We start from the raw sequence: 20,660 nt of genomic DNA on the forward strand, positions 1-20,660 counted from the left end.
CATCACCATTACAGGCAATTTCTCCGCCTCCTCACCAACATCGTCCTCATACATGTCGACACACACGTACCGACACACAGCACACACACCGGGAATGCTCTGACAGAGGACAGGACCCACACTAGCCCTTTGGGGAGACAGAGGGAGAGTTTGCCAGCACACACCAAAACGCTATAATTATATAGGGACAACCTTATTTAAGTGTTTTCCCTTATAGCATCTTTATATATATCTCAATATCGCCAAAATCAGTGCCCCCCCTCTCTGTTTTAACCCTGTTTCTGTAGTGCAGTGCAGGGGAGAGCCTGGGAGCCTTCTCTCCAGGCTTTCTGTGAGAGAAAATGGCGCTGTGTGCTGAGGAGATAGGCCCCGCCCCTTTTTCGGCGGGCTCGTCTCCCGCTATTTAGTGAATCTTGGCAGGGGTTAAATATCTCCATATAGCCTCTGGGGGCTATATGTGAGGTATTTTTCGCCAAAAAAGGTTTTCATTTGCCTCCCAGGGCGCCCCCCTCCCAGCGCCCTGCACCCTCAGTGACTGCCGTGTGAAGTGTGCTGAGAGGAAAATGGCGCACAGCTGCAGTGCTGTGCGCTACCTTTAGAAGACTGCAGGAGTCTTCAGCCGCCGATTCTGGACCTCTTCTTACTTCAGCATCTGCAAGGGGGCCGGCGGCGCGGCTCCGGTGACCATCCAGGCTGTACCTGTGATCGTCCCTCTGGAGCTGATGTCCAGTAGCCAAGAAGCCAATCCATCCTGCACGCAGGTGAGTTCACTCCTTCTCCCCTAAGTCCCTCGTTGCAGTGATCCTGTTGCCAGCAGGACTCACTGTAAAATAAAAAACCTAAGCTAAACTTTCTCTAAGCAGCTCTTTAGGAGAGCCACCTAGATTGCACCCTTCTCGGCCGGGCACAAAAATCTAACTGGAGTCTGGAGGAGGGTCATAGGGGGAGGAGCCAGTGCACACCACCTGATTGGAAAGCTTTACTTTTTGTGCCCTGTCTCCTGCGGAGCCGCTATTCCCCATGGTCCTTTCAGGAACCCCAGCATCCACAAGGACGATAGAGAAATATATATATATATACATATATACATACACATAATGCCACCGACCTGACAGCGCTTTTAATGACAATAATCAGCACCAATTTTGCTGTGCCCCCCCCCCCCCCACGTTTAGCACCCTGTTACTTGTCACAGAAGTGGAGGTGGTCAGGGCCAGCGTCACTATGGAGATAAAATGGCGCTGATTAGAGCTGGCAGGACCAAGCCCCGCCCCCATACTGGCACACTTATGTCCCGCTATTTATTTATACTGGCGGGGGTAGTATACAGTGCCCCTGCACTGTATGTACTTTTGCCAGGTATATCTGAGGGTCTTATTGCTGCCCAGGGCGCCCCCCTCCCTGCGCCCAAGCCGTGCCGTTGGTGTGTGGGAGCAATGGCGCGCTGCGCGGTACCTCTGAGACTGATGTCTTCTGCCGCCTTCACTGAAGTCTTCTTTGCTTCGGTTACTCACCCGGCTTCTCTCTTCTGGCTCTGTGAGGGGGACGGCGCCGCGGCTCAGGGAACAAGCAGCTAGGCTATACCAAGTACTCAGACCCTCTGGAGCTAATGGTGTCCAGTAGCCTAAGAAGCAGAGCCTTTAACTCACATAAGTAGGTCTGCTTCTCTCCCCTCACTCCCATGAAGCAGGGAGCCTGTAGCCAGCAGTGCTCCCTGAAAATAATAAACCTAACAAAGTATTTTTTAGAGAAACTCTGTAGAGCTCCCCTAGTGTGTGTCCAGTCTCTCTGGGCACAGAATCTAACTGAGGTCTGGAGGAGGGGCATAGAGGGAGGAGCCAGTTCACACCCATTTAAAGTCTTAAAGTGCCCATGTTTCGTGCGGATCCCGTCTATACCCCATGGTCCTTTTGGAGTCCCCATAACAGCAATACACTGTAGAAAATACACCATAGTCCTGTGCAGTATAATGCACAATCTGGGACCTGGTCCCTAGAGGACGGGGTGGGAACCTCAGGCAGTGGGACCCATTGAGGGTTTTCTCTGTACTCCTGTATGTCAGTTCTGCCCTGCCTAATTGCATCTTTTTTGCTGAAAGATGAGGCTGAGCAGCAATACAATGTGATTAGGACGCATGTGGACACTATGCCGAGTCATTTGATATACGACACTTGTATATCTGTGCCGGAGTCACTGAGGGGTCTATTTACCAAGCATCGGAGAGAGATAAAGTGTCAAACAATCAGCACCCAGCTGTCATATCACAGGCTGTGTTTGAAAAATGACTTGAGCTGGATGGCTGATTCTTTGTCTCTTCGAGGTTTAGTAAATAGATCCCAGAGTCTGCACACAAAGTGCTACAGTGTACAAGTTCTATTCCGTATACAGCATCAGCCACACACAATGTACAAGATGTCACATTAATCAGCACAGTCTTGTCGTGCGTCCTAGTCACATTGCGTTGTGACTAAGACACATTTTCAGAAAGAAAAAACAAAACAAAACGCCTGATGTGAGGAGAGTGAGTGACCCGGCTTCTGGCGCTGCATGGCGTACTGAGGCTGGATGTATGAGGACACATCTGTATGTAGGGCACTGGTGATGCTCCATATTCACTGTAACGGGTTCGGTATGTATTACCGGCGGACGGGATGCCGGCTTTCCATATACCAACAGCGGCAGCCCGCCAGAATGCCGGCAGCGGGGCAATTGCTAAGAGTCCCCTTGTGGGCTTGCCACGCTGCAGGCTCGCCACAGGATCTATTCCCACTCTATGAGTGCTGTGGACACCCACTAGTGGCAATGGTGCTGGTGCGCCGGGATTCCGGCTGGCGGCACTGTCAGCTGGCAGTATCCTGAACGCTGGCAAAATGACTGCATCCCACTGTAACAGTGTACACGCTAGGCTGTTTTAGCAGGGCGCCGCAAATGCGCACGGCATCCATTCACGCTATGGGAGAGAGCTGGGGGAAGGCCAGCACCGACGGAAGTGCTGGGCACACCCCCAACAGTGACGTCGCCGGCCACAGACGCCCCCTATAGCAACGTCTGTGGGCCGTACCGCCCACTAAAATGCCGTTTCCATGGCCACACCTCCATTTCGACAAATATGCCCCCAGAGTCCGGCACCCTGCCCTATTTGATTCCTAGAAGGAACACTAGTAACAGGCCCTCTCCCAAACCACACTTACACCTTTATGTACAAACCTTTACCGAAATAATAAGAATTTACTTACCGATAATTCTATTTCTCGGAGTCCGTAGTGGATGCTGGGGTTCCTGAAAGGACCATGGGGAATAGCGGCTCCGCAGGAGACAGGGCACAAAAAGTAAAGCTTTACGATCAGGTGGTGTGTACTGGCTCCTCCCCCTATGACCCTCCTCCAAGCCTCAGTTAGGATACTGTGCCCGGACGAGCGTACACAATAAGGAAGGATTTATGAATCCCGGGTAAGACTCATACCAGCCACACCAATCACACCGTACAACCTGTGATCTAAACCCAGTTAACAGTATGATAACAGAGGAGCCTCCGAAAGATGGCTTCCTACAACAATAACCCGATTTAGGTAACAATAACTATGTACAATTATTGCAGATAATCCGCACTTGGGATGGGCGCCCAGCATCCACTACGGACTCCGAGAAATAGAATTATCGGTAAGTAAATTCTTATTTTCTCTATCGTCCTAGTGGATGCTGGGGTTCCTGAAAGGACCATGGGGATTATACCAAAGCTCCCAAACGGGCGGGAGAGTGCGGATGACTCTGCAGCACCGAATGAGAGAACTCCAGGTCCTCCTTAGCCAGGGTATCAAATTTGTAGAATTTTACAAACGTGTTCTCCCCCGACCACGTAGCCGCTCGGCAGAGTTGTAATGCCGAGACCCCTCGGGCAGCCGCCCAAGAAGAACCCACCTTCCTTGTGGAATGGGCTTTTACCGATTTTGGCTGTGGCAGGCCTGCCACAGAATGTGCAAGCTGAATCGTACTACAAAACCAGCGAGCAATAGTCTGCTTAGACGCAGGAGCGCCCAACTTGTTGGGAGCATATAGTATAAACAGTGAGTCAGATTTCCTGACTCCAGCTGTCCTTGAAATGTATATTTTTAAAGCTCTGACAACGTCCAACAACTTGGAGTCCTCCAAGTCGCTTGTAGCCGCAGGCACTACAATAGGCTGGTTCAGATGAAATGCTGACACCACCTTAGGGAGAAAATGTGGACGAGTCCGCAGTTCTGCCCTGTCCGAATGGAAAATCAGATATGGGCTTTTGTAAGATAAAGCTGCCAGTTCTGACACTCTCCTGGCCGAAGCCAGGGCTAGTAGCATGGTCACTTTCCATGTGAGATATTTCAAATCCACATTTTTTAGTGGTTCAAACCAATGAGATTTGAGAAAGTCCAAAACAACATTGAGATCCCACGGTGCCACTGGAGGCACCACAGGGGGCTGTATATGCAGTACTCCCTTAACAAAGGTCTGGACTTCAGGAACTGAAGCCAATTCTTTCTGGAAGAAAATCGACAGGGCCGAAATTTGAACCATAATAGATCCCAATTTGAGACCCATAGACAATCCTGATTGCAGGAAATGTAGGAATCGACCCAGTTGAAATTCCTCCGTCGGAGCACTCCGATCCTCGCACCACGCAACATATTTTCGCCAAATGCGGTGATAATGTTGCGCGGTTACTTCCTTCCTTGCTTTAATCAAGGTAGGAATGACTTCTTCCGGCATGCCTTTTTCCTTTAGGATCCGGCGTTCAACCGCCATGCCGTCAAACGCAGCCGCGGTAAGTCTTGAAACAGACAGGGACCCTGCTGAAGCAAGTCCCTTCTCAGAGGTAGAGGCCACGGATCCTCCGTGATCATCTCTTGAAGTTCCGGGTACCAAGTCCTTCTTGGCCAATCCGGAACCACTAGTATCGTTCTTACGCCTCTTTGCCGTATAATTCTCAATACTTTTGGTATGAGAGGCAGAGGAGGAAACACATACACCGACTGGTACACCCAAGGCGTTACCAGCGCGTCCACAGCTACTGCCTGCAGGTCTCTTGACCTGGCGCAATACCTGTCCAGTTTTTTGTTGAGGCGAGACGCCATCATGTCCACCATTGGTCTTTCCCAACGGGTTACAAGCATGTGGAAAACTTCTGGATGAAGTCCCCACTCTCCCGGGTGAAGGTCGTGTATGCTGAGGAAGTCTGCTTCCCAGTTGTCCACTCCCGGGATGAACACTGCTGACAGTGCTATCACATGATTCTCTGCCCAGCGAAGAATCCTTGCAGCTTCTGCCATTGCACTCCTGCTTCTTGTGCCGCCCTGTCTGTTTACATGGGCGACTGCTGTGATGTTGTCCGACTGGATCAACACCGGTTTTCCTTGAAGCAGAGGTTCTGCCTGGCTTAGAGCATTGTAGATTGCTCTTAGTTCCAGAATGTTTATGTGAAGAGACGTTTCCAGGCTCGACCACACGCCCTGGAAGTTTCTTCCTTGTGTGACTGCTCCCCAGCCTCTCAGGCTGGCGTCCGTGGTCACCAGGATCCAATCCTGTATGCCGAATCTGCGGCCCTCCAATAGATGAGCACTCTGCAACCACCACAGAAGAGATACCCTTGTCCTTGGAGACAGGGTTATCCGCTGGTGCATCTGAAGATGCGACCCTGACCATTTGTCCAGCAGATCCCTCTGGAAAATTCTTGCGTGGAATCTGCCGAATGGAATTGCTTCGTAAGAAGCCACCATTTTTCCCAGGACTCTTGTGCATTGATGTACAGACACCTTTCCTGGTTTTAGGAGGTTCCTGACAAGTTCGGATAACTCCTTGGCTTTTTCCTCCGGGAGAAAAACCTTTTTCTGAACCGTGTCCAGAATCATCCCTAGGAACAGCAGACGTGTTGTCGGAATTAACTGGGATTTTGGAATATTCAGAATCCACCCGTGCTGCTTTAGCACTTCTTGAGACAGTGCTAATCCCATCTCTAGCTGTTCTCTGGACCTTGCCCTTATTAGGAGATCGTCCAAGTATGGGATAATTAATACGCCTTTTCTTCGAAGAAGAATCATCATCTCGGCCATTACCTTGGTAAAGACCCGAGGTGCCGTGGACAATCCAAACGGCAGCGTCTGAAACTGATAGTGACAGTTCTGTACGACGAACCCGAGGTACCCCTGGTGTGAGGGGTAAATTGGAACGTGGAGATACGCATCCTTGATGTCCAAGGATACCATAAAGTCCCCTTCTTCCAGGTTCGCTATCACTGCTCTGAGTGACTCCATCTTGAACTTGAACTTTTTTATGTACAGGTTCAAGGATTTCAGATTTAGAATAGGTCTTACCGAGCCATCCGGCTTCGGTACCACAAATAGAGTGGAATAATACCCCTTTCCTTGTTGTAAAAGAGGTACCTTGACAATCACCTGCTGAGAGTACAGCTTGTGAATGGCTTCCAAGACCGTCACCCTGTCGGAGGGGGACGTTGGTAAAGCAGACTTCAGGAAACGGCGAGGTGGATCCGTCTCTAGTTCCAACCTGTACCCCTGAGATATTATCTGCAGGATCCAGGGATCTACCTGCGAGTGAGCCCACTGCGCGCTGAAATTCTTGAGACGACCGCCCACCGCCCCCGAGTCCGCTTGAGAAGCCCCAGCGTCATGCTGAGGCTTTTGTAGAAGCGGGGGAGGGCTTCTGTTCCTGGGAAGGAGCTGCCTGTTGCAGTCTCTTCCCCCTTCCTCTGCCTCGTGGCAGATATGAATATCCCTTTGCTCTCTTGTTTTTAAAGGAACGAAAGGGCTGCGGTTGAAAAGTCGGTGTCTTTTTCTGTTGGGGAGTGACTTGAGGTAAAAAGGTGGATTTCCCGGCTGTAGCCGTGGCCACCAAATCCCATAGACCAACACCAAATAACTCCTCCCCTTTATATGGCAAAACTTCCATATGCCGCTTTGAGTCCGCATCACCTGACCACTGTCGCGTCCATAAACTTCTTCTGGCCGAAATGGACATAGCACTTACCCGTGATGCCAGTGTGCAAATATCCCTCTGTGCATCACGCATATAAAGAAATGCATCCTTTATTTGCTCTAAAGACAGTAAAACATTGTCCCTATCCAGGGTATCAATATTTTCAATCAGGGACTCTGACCAAGCTACCCCAGCACTGCACATCCAGGCTGTCGCTATAGCTGGTCGTAGTATAACACCTGTATGTGTGTATATACTTTTTTGGATATTTTCCATCCTCCTATCTGCTGGATCTTTAAGTGCGGCCGTCTCAGGAGAGGGTAACGCCACTTGTTTTGATAAGCGTGTGAGCGCCTTGTCCACCCTAGGAGGTGTTTCCCAGCGCGCCCTAACCTCTGGCGGGAAAGGGTATAAAGCCAATAACTTCTTTGAAATTAGCAGTTTTTTATCGGGGGCAACCCACGCTTCATCACACACCTCATTTAATTCATCTGATTCAGGAAAAACTATAGGTAGTTTTTTCACACCCCACATAATACCCTGTTTTGTGGTACCTGTAGTATCAGCAATATGTAACGCCTCCTTCATTGCCAAAATCATATAACGTGTGGCTCTACTGGAAAATACGGTTGATTCGTCACCGTCGCCACTGGAATCAGTGCCTGTGTCTGGGTCCGTGTCGACCGACTGAGGTAACGGGCGTTTTACAGCCCCTGACGGTGTTTGAGGCGCCTGGACAGGTGCTAATTGATTGTCCGGCCGTCTCATGTCGTCAAACGACTGCTTTAGCGTGTTGACACTATCCCGTAATTCCATAAATAAAGCCATCCATTCTGGTGTCGACTCCCTAGGGGGTGACATCCCCATATTTGGCAATTGCTCCGCCTCCACACCAATATCGTCCTCATACATGTCGACACACGTACCGACACACAGCAGACACACAGGGAATGCTCTTAAAGAAGACAGGACCCCACTAGCCCTTTGGGGAGACAGAGGGAGAGTTTGCCAGCACACACCAAAAGCGCTATATATGACAGGGATAGCCTTATAATAAGTGCTCCCTGTATAGCTGCTTTAATATATATATTTTTGCCACAATTTTGCCCCCCCTCTCTTGTTTTACCCTGTTTCTGTAGTGCAGTGCAGGGGAGAGCCTGGGAGCCTTCCTGACCAGCGGAGCTGTGTGAGGAAAATGGCGCTGTGTGCTGAGGAGATAGGCCCCGCCCCTTTTTCGGTGGGCTTGTCTCCCGCTCTTTAACGGATTCTGGCAGGGGTTAAATATCTCCATATAGCCCCCGGAGGCTATATGTGAGGTATTTTTTTTGCCAAAAAATATGTTTACATTGCCTCCCAGGGCGCCCCCCTCCCAGCGCCCTGCACCCTCAGTGACTGCCGTGTGAAGTGTGCTGAGAGGAAATGGCGCACAGCTGCAGTGCTGTGCGCTACCTTAAGAAGACTGAGGAGTCTTCTGCCGCCGATTCTGGACCTTCTTCTCGTTTCAGCATCTGCAAGGGGGCCGGCGGCGAGGCTCCGGTGACCATCCAGGCTGTACCTGTGATCGTCCCTCTGGAGCTAATGTCCAGTAGCCAAAGAAGCCAATCCATCCTGCACGCAGGTGAGTTCACTTCTTCTCCCCTAAGTCCCTCGTTGCAGTGATCCTGTTGCCAGCAGGACTCACTGTAAAATAAAAAACCTAAGCTAAACTTTTCTAAGCAGCTCTTTAGGAGAGCCACCTAGATTGCACCCTTCTCGGCCGGGCACAAAAATCTAACTGAGGCTTGGAGGAGGGTCATAGGGGGAGGAGCCAGTACACACCACCTGATCGTAAAGCTTTACTTTTTGTGCCCTGTCTCCTGCGGAGCCGCTATTCCCCATGGTCCTTTCAGGAACCCCAGCATCCACTAGGACGATAGAGAAATCTACTTTTAGAAGATGGATCATATGGGAGTTCACACACAGACATCGCCACTCAGAACGAAGAATAATTCTTTAATCTTGTCAGACAACTTCTGCGCACACAGCACACAACGGTCACCTTCCAACCACAGTGTAAACTACACCTGATAAGAATCCGTTATACTCTGTGTTTATCTGTGTGTACATACAAGATCTATTGTACAGCGCTGTGGATACAGTGGCACCGTATATACTGTAAAATGATCATACATTCACTCGTGTATTTGGCCTCAGGCTACTCCTTATTATAGATCCCTTACTGGAGGTGCTGCCACTACCTGTTTGCAGCATAATAAGTCTCATCTTCCTCACCAAACGCACTACATCCACATCCCCTCTCTTGCAGGACCTTCACTGGCTCTCCTTCCCATTCAGAATCCAATTCAAGCTTATCACACACTCAAAGCCCTCACCCACTCTTCTCCCTCTTACATTTCTGACCTTCTCTCTCTTTACATGCTAATGCAGGCTGTCTCCCCTGCCAACTAATTACCTCCCTTCACTCCTACCTACAAGATTTTGCAGGTGCTGCTCCCTCTCTCTGGAATTCTCTAACTCTCCCCATCCGACTCTCCACCTCTCTACAAAACTTCAAACGGGCTCTCAACACCCACTTCTTCACCAAACCCAGCCAAGTCTCATCCTAAGCCTCTTGCCTATGCTCACTGTCTGTGTCACTCTGGTCCGTTAGCCCTTCACCTTTTAGATTGGAAGCTCGCAAGAGCAGGGACTTCTTTCCTCATGTGCCTTTCCTTTTCTTACTTACACTGTCTTGTACTCCATACTCCCTCTGATGGCACCTAACCCCGGCTTTTCAATACCTGTCCTATTTTGTCCTGTACTGTAAGTGCGGTTTTCTTGTTTGCTCATTTTATTATACAGTGTGTAATGGGCGCTGCCGATCCCTTGTGGCGCCATATAAATAGACAGGATCTCTGCCCAATTTATCCACATAAAGAGTTTGGGGTGTGAGGAGGAAGCATGCACGGGCAGACAGCCACCTTCAAGCGACAATATCCGACACGCCAGATAACCTGCTCAGAGGTAATTCTAGGGGCCACAGACGAATATTGCAGCTGTAAAATAAATGCAGCAGTAGCAATTGCACAGGAAACGCCAACACTTTGTGCTGCACCCAATCTATACACATCAGCCACGTATAAAGCCACGCATCATGGGCAGTACAGATGGTGTAATGGTTAGCATTACCGCCTCACAGCACTGAGGTCATGGGTTCCATTCCCACCATGGCCCTAACTGTGTGGAGTTTGTATATTCTCCCCGTACTTGCGTGGGTTTCCTCCCACAATCCAAAAATATACTGGTAGGTTAATTGGCTCCCAACAAAAATTAACCCTAGCATGAATGTGTCTGTGTGTACATGTGATAGGGAATATAGATGATTGTAAGCTCCACTGGGGCAGGGACTGATGTGAATGGCCAATTCTCTGTAAAGCGCTGCGGAATATGTGTGCGCTATATAAATAGCTGGTAATAAAAAATAAAAAAAAGGCACAATTGTGATCATTACTATTTAAGATGATTTATACGCTCTATCCCAAGTACTGCAGCCGTGTATCTTTATAACTAGAAAGTAACTGTTGCCATTTGCATCTGCTGCCAAATATCTGCCCTCCCTGAGCGGTTTATCTATTACATGAGTAGCAGAAACTATAGACAGATAATAAATGTTCAGCAGAGCAATCACTTTAATGATTCAGCATTATCCAATTGCTTTTCCTTGTTTACACTTAATATTTGGTACTTCCCGGTAACGCACAGTGCCGAGATAACAGGCAGCCGCAGCAACGTTACAGACTGTCAGGGGGGGCTGGACTCACACTCACATAGCGGTCACTCTGCCCACCTCGCAGTAGAGGACCTCAGGAGACGTCCTATACTACGCTGTCACGGTCACTTCTGAAAGCTGCAATGCATTAGGACTTCTTCCCCGCTCCCAATAGCGCCAATACAAAAATCGCATCGCTCACTCACAGTGTAGGGGTGCGCAAATAGGGTACCACTAATCAGCGCATTTTAGTATGCACCTCGATGGGGCCGCAAGCTAAAAAGCGCAATTTAGGGGCGATTAATTACATTGGAAGGAAGGGGCCAGAATCCTGTCTGTACACAGGGATAGGACAGTAAATTATACACCGAGCGACTGTACACACACGTCTGCATTTACAAAGCACAGGGTAAAATGCACACGTCACCCTCGCTTTATACCAGCAATGACTAAAGAGTCTCAAAGCTTCTCTGCAACTCCGTATAACATGTAATTAATGAGCGTTACCATAGAACTCCACTGTACTTTACACAGCAATAAGTCACACAGGACGGTCAGTGCCAAAGCACATTAAATAGTGCGCATTAAACGCCTTAATGTTCAATGAGACTCTATACTGCAAGAATAGTAAATGCTCCATCACCTGGGAGGAACAGAAAAGGTTGTTTTATAAGCTGGACAGGAAACCAGAGGGGATGATGGTCTGACAGACGCACGGGGAGCGGGTACAGCTGGCACAGGTAATTGTAGATAATTATGCGAGGAACATAAACTGAGCGTATTGGCACCGTGCCCGCAGCTCCTTAGGGTTCATTAAGACACCTTCCAGCAAGTCAGGGCACAGCCAGGGTGCACACACACCGGAGAGGACGCGCTGATAGTCACATGTTACAGACTGTACAGGGTTTTCTCTCCGTGCTGTAAATACTGTGCCTGGGGCAATATGTTCTAGGCTAATTATCCCGCTCCCAGTGTACACAGCCAGACACGGTCTAACCAGAGAGGAGATGCTGCAACAAAGAAAGCAGCCGCCATATGCTACAACTGGGGAAGGCAACCTGTGGCCCTCCAGCTGCTGTGGTACTACTCATCCCAGCATGCTCTGCTGCTATGAGAGAGGAGATGCTGCAACAAGGAGAGCAGCTGCCATATGCTACAATTGGGGAAGGCAACCTGTGGCCCTCCAGCTGCTGTGGTACTACATATCCCAGCATGCTCTGCTGCTACAAGAGAGGAGATGCTGCAACAAGTAAAGCAGCTGCCATAAGCCACAAGTGGGGCAGGCAACCTACCGTGCCATGTCCAGGAGGGTCACCCACCCAGGACAACCGTGCCATGTCCAGGAGGGTCACCCACCCAGGACAACCGTGCCATGTCCAGGAGGGTCACCCACCCAGGACAACCGTGCCATGTCCAGGAGGGACACCCACCCAGGCCAACAGTGCACCCAGGACAACCGTGCCATGTCCATGAGGGTCACCCACCCAGGACAACCGTGCCATGTCCAGGAGGGTCACCCACCCAGGACAACCGTGCCATGTCCAGGAGGGTCACCCACCCAGGACAACCGTGCCATGTCCAGGAGGGTCACCCACCCAGGACAACCGTGCCATGTCCAGGAGGGTCACCCACCCAGGACAACCGTGCCATGTCCAGGAGGGTCACCCACCCAGGACAACCGTGCCATGTCCAGGAGGGACACCCACCCAGGACAACCGTGCCATGTCCAGGAGGGACACCCACCCAGGACAACCGTGCCATGTCCAGGAGGGACACCCACCCAGGACAACCGTGCCATGTCCAGGAGGGTCACCCACCCAGGACAACCGTGCCATGTCCAGGAGGGACACCCACCCAGGCCAACAGTGCACCCAGGACAACCGTGCCATGTCCAGGAGGGTCACCCACCCAGGCCAACCGTGCACCCAGGCCAACCGTGCCATGTCCAGGAGGGACACCCACACAGGCCAACCGTGCCATGTCCAGGAGGGACACCCACCCAGGCCAACCGTGCCATGTGCAGGAGGGACACCCACCCAGGCCAACCGTGCCATGTGCAGGAGGGACACCCACCCAGGCCAACCGTGCCATGTCCAGGAGGGACCACCCACCCACAACAACCGTGCCATGTCCAGGAGGGTCACCCACAACAACCGTGCCATGCCCAGGAGGGTCACCCACAACAACCGTGCCATGCCCAGGAGGGTCACCCACCCAGGCCAAGTCCAGGGAGAAAAAATAAATAAATATATATATATATATATATATATATATATATATATATATATATATATATATATATATATATATATACACACACACACACACACACACACACACACACACACATATACACACATATACACACCCAGGGCAGCACAGACGGGTAGTGGTTAGCATTACTGCCTCTCAGTACTTCTGCATATGTGCGCTGTAACAATAACTAGTAATAAATAAATATGTGATAGATGTGTGTGTGTGTGTGTGTGTGTGTGTATATGTATATATATATATATATATATATATACACACATACATACATACATACATACATACATATATATATATACACACACACACAAACACATGTATACACGCACATGATACATCATCAGGGGGAGGAACCACATAACGGTCGCCAGCCCGGAGCCCCAGGACAGTAGCTGTGACCCCCAGGCCGGGGCCGCCTCCTCCCGCTCTCACTCACCCAGGATCTCCTTCCTGCGGTCTGCGTGCGGCTGGTCGGTGTACACCCAGTCGAAGTCCTCCCGGGCCACTCTGTTCCCCATGGCTGCTGCGGGTGTGAGTCAGTGAGGGGAGAGCGGGGCAGCGCGGCGCGCACACTGCCTGTGACCGTGCGCCTGACTGTGACTGACTGACTGAGGGGCCCAGAATGAGGCGCGCTCCCGCTGCACAGCCGGCCGGGCCGGAAACCGTCGAGCGAGACACCAGCGGACACGCCCACGACCCAGACAGGGGGAGGGGCCCGCGGTTACGCGCAAGGTGTGGCGCGACACGCCCCCTCCCGCAGGGGCACGAGAGCCGGTGACGAGTCGACGCAGTTTAGAGAGCGTAAAAGTGAAGGTTCGACGTGGGCGCGCCCACTATGTAAATAGGGTGGGGAGGTGGGCGGGACAGGGGGCGGGGACTTGCGTTCCGGGATGGATGCGGGCGGTGCAGGGCAGGGGGTACGCGCGCGGGATAGTATGTGTGTGGTTATAATCACACACACACACACACACCCCCCCCCCCCCCCCCCCCCCCCAGTAGAAAAAATCTACACACTACAGTGCCATATACATATAATGCCCCAGTCAGTGATGCAAGTAGAAAAAATCTCTTAGTGGGCAAAAAATGGTTTTGGCCACATGCCACACGGTACGTGGCCAATGAAAATGGGGACGTGATACACATATGGGGGGCCAGAAACACATATGCCCCCAGTAGTGCAGTAACTAGAGGGGATAGTTCCGCAGCAGGTTTCTTCTAACAGACATATGACCAAGATTAGATCTAAGTCTGTGACCGACTTTAAACTAATAATGTACATAGAATGTACTGGACCAATTCCACGTCGGTGGTGCTCCCAGAGTCAGTAAATTTTGACAACAAAACGAAAGAGGAGAAAGACTCTATGTTGGGGCACTCTTATCTGAAATTTAGACACTAAAACTTAACTTTTAATAGGCATGCTAAAATATAGTGACTCAGAAATAAAATGATCTAGTAAAAGAACGCCTTGGTGAAAATTACTTGTATTTTGTAGATAAATAGATAAATAAATAAATAAATAAACTGGGAATCCTGTCTATAATATAAGACAGGTTATATTTAAATCCCAGAGGGATTATATCTCGGTTGGATCTCTCAGTATTGTTAATGCTTCATAAGGAAAAAGAGATGTAGTATAGTACAATAAATTGTTGCCTATATGGGTCCTTAAACACCTACTGCTCTAGATTGAGGCAGTGATGTTCACCAAAAGGCTTTTGTTGCGATAGTTATTATATCATTGACCTTTTTTGCAACAGGCAAAGAAGGACTGAAAGTGCAAATATTGCTGTAAAGTATGGGTATGTGTTTAGGAAGAGAGAATGTAGTCTATTAGGCAGTCACTTCTTGTAAAATTGACTGTAGAAAAAAGAGAAAAGGTAGAATAAGAAGAAGGGTGTCTTACTTCTGCTGTTCAGCTGGGTTGTTTACTGCACCTGGTGTTCACTGCTGGTCCCCCACACAGTTACTGACCAGGCCTGCCACAGATTTGCTTCCAAGATCGAACGAGATCAGGCGTATCCTGTGGAGTATGGCCGTAATCTGCTGAATGAGAGAGTATGACTACCAAGATGCTTCTGCTGTCCAGATTAGTGGATGAGAGAGCATTGAAAATATACAATGTACAAATGCTATACAGTTGCGGCGGAGAGATATGCACAGTACATGGGACAAGAATGCATGCTAATCTCGAGCTGGTATTGTCACTGTAGAGATTTAAATCTTTGTGGTACTGCTTGTGTTTGTAGTCCACACTACTATTTTGTCCAATGAGTCAAACAGTCAAAATGGCAGTAAACCATAGCTCCACAGTAGCATGTAAATATTGGCCCTCATTCCGAGTTGATCGGTCGGTATTTTTCATCGCATCGCAATGAAAATCCGCTTAGTACGCATGCGCAATATTCGCACTGCGACTGCGCCAAGTAATTTAACAATGAAGATAGTATTTTTACTCACGGCTTTTTCATCGCTCCGGCGATCGTAATGTGATTGACAGGAAATGGGTGTTACTGGGCGGAAACACGGCGTTTTATGGGCGTGTGGTTGAAAACGCTACCGTTTCCGTAAAAAAACGCAGGAGTGGCTGGAGAAACGGAGGAGTGGCTGGGCGAACGCTGGGTGTGTTTGTGACGTCAAACCAGGAACGACAAGCACTGAACTGATCGCACAGGCAGAGTAAGTCTGAAGCTACTCTGAAACTGCTAAGTAGTTTGTAATCGCAATATTGCGAATACATCGGTCGCAATTTTAAGAAGCTAAGATACACTCCCAGTAGGCGTAGGCTTAGCGTGTGTAACTCTGCTAAATTCGCCTTGCGACCGATCAACTCGGAATGAGGGCCATTGTTGCTGTAAAGCAGGGGTGTCAAAGACAAGGCCCGCGGGCCAAATCCGGCCCGCCAGACCTCGTCTGATGGCCCGCGGTGCCGCCGCCATGAAACCCCCTTCTCCCGAGTGCCCAGCTCGGGGGGGGGCGGGGTTTCGCGGAATGACGCGATTGCGTCGTGACGTCACGGCGCAAACGCGTCATTCAACGAAACCCCGTCGGAGGAGGGAGAAGGGAGCCGCGCAGACGAGGAGGGAGAGGCGGCTGAAGAGCGGCGAGAACCGCTTCAAATGTAAGTCAGCCCCTCTCCCTTCCTCTCTTTCTCTCTCTCTCCCTCCTTCCACCACCTGCCGCTATGTGTAAAATGGGGACCTGTGCCTGCCACAATGTGTAAAATGGGGACCTGTGCCTGCCACAATGTGTAAAATGGGGACCTGTACCTGCCGCTATGTGTAAAATGGGGACCTGTGCCTGCCACAATGTGTAAAATGGGGACCTGTGCCTGCCACAATGTGTAAAATGGGGACCTGTACCTGCCGCTATGTGTAAAATGGGGACCTGTGCCTGCCACAATGTGTAAAATGGGGACCTGTGCCTGCCACAATGTGTAAAATGGGGACCTGTACCTGCCGCTATGTGTAAAATGGGGACCTGTGCCTGCCGCAATGTGTAAAATGGGGACCTGTGCCTGCCACAATGTGTAAAATGGGGACCTGTGCCTGCCACAATGTGTAAAATGGGGACCTGTACCTGCCGCTATGTATAAAATGGGGACCTGTGCCTGCCGCTATGTGTAAAATGGGGACCTGTGCCTGCCACAATGTGTAAAATGGGGACCTGTGCCTGCCACAATGTGTAAAATGGGGACCTGTGCCTGCCACAATGTGTAAAATGGGGACCTGTGCCTGCCACAATTGTAAAATGGGGACCTGTACCTGCCGCTATGTGTAAAATGGGGACCTGTGCCTGCCACAATGTGTAAAATGGGGACCTGTACCTGCCGCTATGTGTAAAATGGGGACCTGTGCCTGCCGCTATGTGTAAAATGGGGACCTGTGCCTGCCACAATGTGTAAAATGGGGACCTGTGCCTGCCACAATGTGTAAAATGGGGACCTGTGCCTGCCACAATGTGTAAAATGGGGACCTGTGCCTGCCACAATTGTAAAATGGGGACCTGTACCTGCCGCTATGTGTAAAATGGGGACCTGTGCCTGCCACAATGTGTAAAATGGGGACCTGTGCCTGCCACAATGTGTAAAATGGGGACCTGTACCTGCCGCTATGTGTAAAATGGGGACCTGTGCCTGCCGCAATGTGTAAAATGGGGACCTGTGCCTGCCGCAATGTGTAAAATGGGGACCTGTGCACTATAAAAGGGGGCACATGGCTGGGCACTATAAAAGGGGGCACATGGCTGGGCACTTTAAAAGGGGGCAGATGGCTGGGCACATATAAGGCAGGTGGAGCGGTAAATTTTGGATAGACCTACAGATACAACCGGCCCTTTGATGGGGACCAAACTGCTGATGCGGCCCCCGATTAATTTGGGTTTGACACCCCTGCTGTAAAGGATTAAATTCCTATGGTATCACTAATGTTGGTAATCCAAACATATGTCACTCAGTCAAAAGGTTATTGTTCACAGCATACTTCTGAACCTGTTGGCACCATATAGCTTTTCTACCACAATTGTTATGCTGATATAAATAGCAAATACCAAACTGATGACGTGGATATATTTGTCTCTTAATACAGACAAGGCAGAGTGTCAGCTAACAGAATTGACGTTTTAACAAGACTACCATTCTATCACTGTAGCACGAATGTAGTGCTGGTATTATACATAAACACATAAATCTAGTGCATAGATTCAATAAATTACAAAGTCAAAATGGAAGAGATATGGGATATATAGAAAAGATAAGAAAAAGGAAAAAATCTCTTGCAGCCCAAATGTAAAAAATGGAAGAGATATGGGATATATACAGAAGATAAGAGAGAGAAAAAAATATACAATCTCTTGCAGCCCAAATGGGCACTTGTTACACCAGAATCTTCCTTTGTATGGGATTTTTCAGAACTAGTATTTCCTCTCTGCAATACAATTTTTGTGCTGGCATTGTATATTACCACATAAATGTTAAGATAGCACAGTCCAAAGGAGAAACAATGAATCCATAAAAAGAGTTCATTTGTAGCAAGAAGTAACAAAAAATAGCAATAAGAGAGAGATCTTGTGGCCCCAATGGGCACTTACTGAACCGATTTGTTCCCTGTGTGGGGGTGGGCTGCGCAGTCCCACCAGAGCCCACAAACCAAACGGACCGTTTCACCAATATTTAGGCTTGTTGTACTCTTGGTAGTCATACTCTCTCATTCAGCAGATTACGGCCATACTCCACAGGATACGCCTGATCTCGTTCGATCTTGGAAGCAAATCTGTGGCAGGCCTGGTCAGTAACTGTGTGGGGGACCAGCAGTGAACACCAGGTGCAGTAAACAACCCAGCTGAACAGCAGAAGTAAGACACCCTTCTTCTTATTCTACCTTTTCTCTTTTTTCTACAGTCAATTTTACAACAAGTGACTGCCTAATAGACTACATTCTCTCTTCCTAAACACATACCCATACTTTACAGCAATATTTGCACTTTCAGTCCTTCTTTGCCTGTTGCAAAAAAGGTCAATGATATAATAACTGTGGCCGGAGAGACTAGCCAGCCACACGTGTAATGGCGTCTGCGGCACTGAAGGGGTTAACCCTCGTGCCCGGCGCCATGTTACGGACTGTTTAAAAGTTTGTTTAATGATGTGTTTTACTTTTAACATGTCATATGTAGTGCTCTGTGCACCATTGCAGGAAGGCATGTTTAACTGTATCTATTTTATATTCAAGACAGGCTTGGTGTATATTTAAAGGAAAAATGCAGTTACTATAGCTGTCTGAATAAGCAACTCTTATCCTCTGGAAATAGGAAGTGGCATGCTAATGGCTCTGTCCTAGCAGCGAGGTGTGAAGGACAATACCTTTTGATGTGTAAGTTCCTTAGAGAGAGATGCTAATCACTGGGTCTATGGGCTTGGAACTTGTTTCATGTACCTGATTTAATTGACATACGAACGACCGATGTAGGAAGGAAGACCGTTTGTTTGTATTGTAGCCATTCCTGTTGTAATCTTAAACACTGGGATTGCCTGTAGATGTGAATGACCAGAAACATCTGTATTTTGAAGATATGTGATAAATTTATCAACAGTGATGTTAATCTGATACCAAACGTTGTCTGGGTGACAGGAAGGAGGATATTGTTTTATTGCACTTATATCCTTGTAAAATGTAATTTATTGGTATTTTGTAAAATAACCTGATTGGTTGGAGAAGACAGGGAGGGCTTACCCCCCTGTGGTACTGTGTGGAAAACTGACATAAAAAGGAGACCTGCGTGCCTCCAGAGTTGTATATTGTAACATCTTCTTCTGCTGAAAACATCTGATTGTATGCTGTTGCCCCTAGCAATAGGGAAGAGCCTTTTTAAAGGTTATCATTGAGCAATAAACATCTTTGCCTCAAGAAGACTGCTTCATCTTGTGACCAACAGGGTTAGGCCAAACCTAGCCCCGTCCTCCGGCTGTCCAGGGAAGCACCTAGCATCTCCAAGCTCCGCCTTCCGCCAGCTACCGGTAGAGGCCTAGCAAGTGGCTAGTGGGGATTCGTCAGCACCACACAGCTGTGGTAAAGCAGTGCGTCGGCACATACAGAGCAGAACCGTGGTTCCAAACGCCACGGCAGGTTAGGAGTTTGGTGGTGGCAGCGAGAATCCACCCACAGCGCAGTGGGTGGAGTCAGTAACAGGCGGTTACTGACGGTAAGCAGGAATCCCCTATGTGGTCAGGCCTCGTGCGGCTTGACTTTCCAATCTGTGCGCAGTCAACGGGACGCGAAAGCGGCGAGTGCTTTCGTACGGTACCGTCCTGTCACAATAACTATCGCAACAAAAGCCTTTTGGTGAACACCACTGCCTCAATCTAGAGCAGTAGGTGTTTAAGGACCCATATAGGCAACAATTTATTGTACTATACTACATCTCTTTTTCCTTATGAAGCTTTAACAATACTGAGAGATCCAACCGAGATATAATCCCTCTGGGATTTAAATATAACCTGTCTTATATTATAGACAGGATTCCCAGTTTATTTATTTATTTATTTACCCAGTAGTGCAGTGCCAGATACACATATGCACCCACTGTGCCAGATACACATAACTGCCTCCTTAGTGCCAGATACACATATGCCCACACATTGCCAGATACACTTAACTGCCTCCACAGTGCCTGGTACACATATGCCCCCACAGTGCCAGATACACATAACTTGCTCCACAGTGCCCGGTACACACATGCCCCCACAGTGCCAGATACGCATATGCCCCCACAGTGCCAGATACGCATATTTCCCACAGTGCCAGATACACATATACCCCCACAGTGCCAGATATGCCCCTACAGAGCCAGGTATACATATGCCCCTGGTGCCAGATACACATATGCCCCACAGTGCCAGACAGGTACACATATGCCCCCACAGTGCCAGATATACCCCTACAGTTCCAGATACATATATGCCCCACAGTGCCAGATACACATATGCCCCACAGTGCCAGGTACACATATGCCCCACAATGCCAGCTGCACATATGCCCCCACAGTGCCAGATATGTCCCTACAGTGCCAGGTATACATATGCCCCTACAGAGCCAGGTATACATATGCCCCACAGTACCAGATACACATATGCCCCACAGTACCAGATACACATATGCCCCACAGTGCCAGAGATGCCAATACA

General features: G+C 49.2%; 1 protein-coding gene across 1 annotated transcript in view; it reads right to left on the reverse strand.

Annotated features, from left to right (window-relative positions):
- DEGS1 (delta 4-desaturase, sphingolipid 1) overlaps nt 1-13,732 on the reverse strand; it is a 37,685-nt gene extending 23,953 nt beyond the window's left edge. Inside the window, 1 exon segment of the mRNA XM_063919008.1 lies at nt 13,419-13,732. Within this exon segment, the coding sequence (XP_063775078.1) occupies nt 13,419-13,500 (82 nt within the window). The 5' untranslated portion in view covers nt 13,501-13,732.
- Between the last annotated feature and the right edge of the window lie 6,928 nt (nt 13,733-20,660).

The sequence above is a fragment of the Pseudophryne corroboree genome, chromosome 4 (genome assembly GCF_028390025.1).
Source record: "Pseudophryne corroboree isolate aPseCor3 chromosome 4, aPseCor3.hap2, whole genome shotgun sequence".
Lineage (NCBI taxonomy): Eukaryota > Metazoa > Chordata > Amphibia > Anura > Myobatrachidae > Pseudophryne > Pseudophryne corroboree.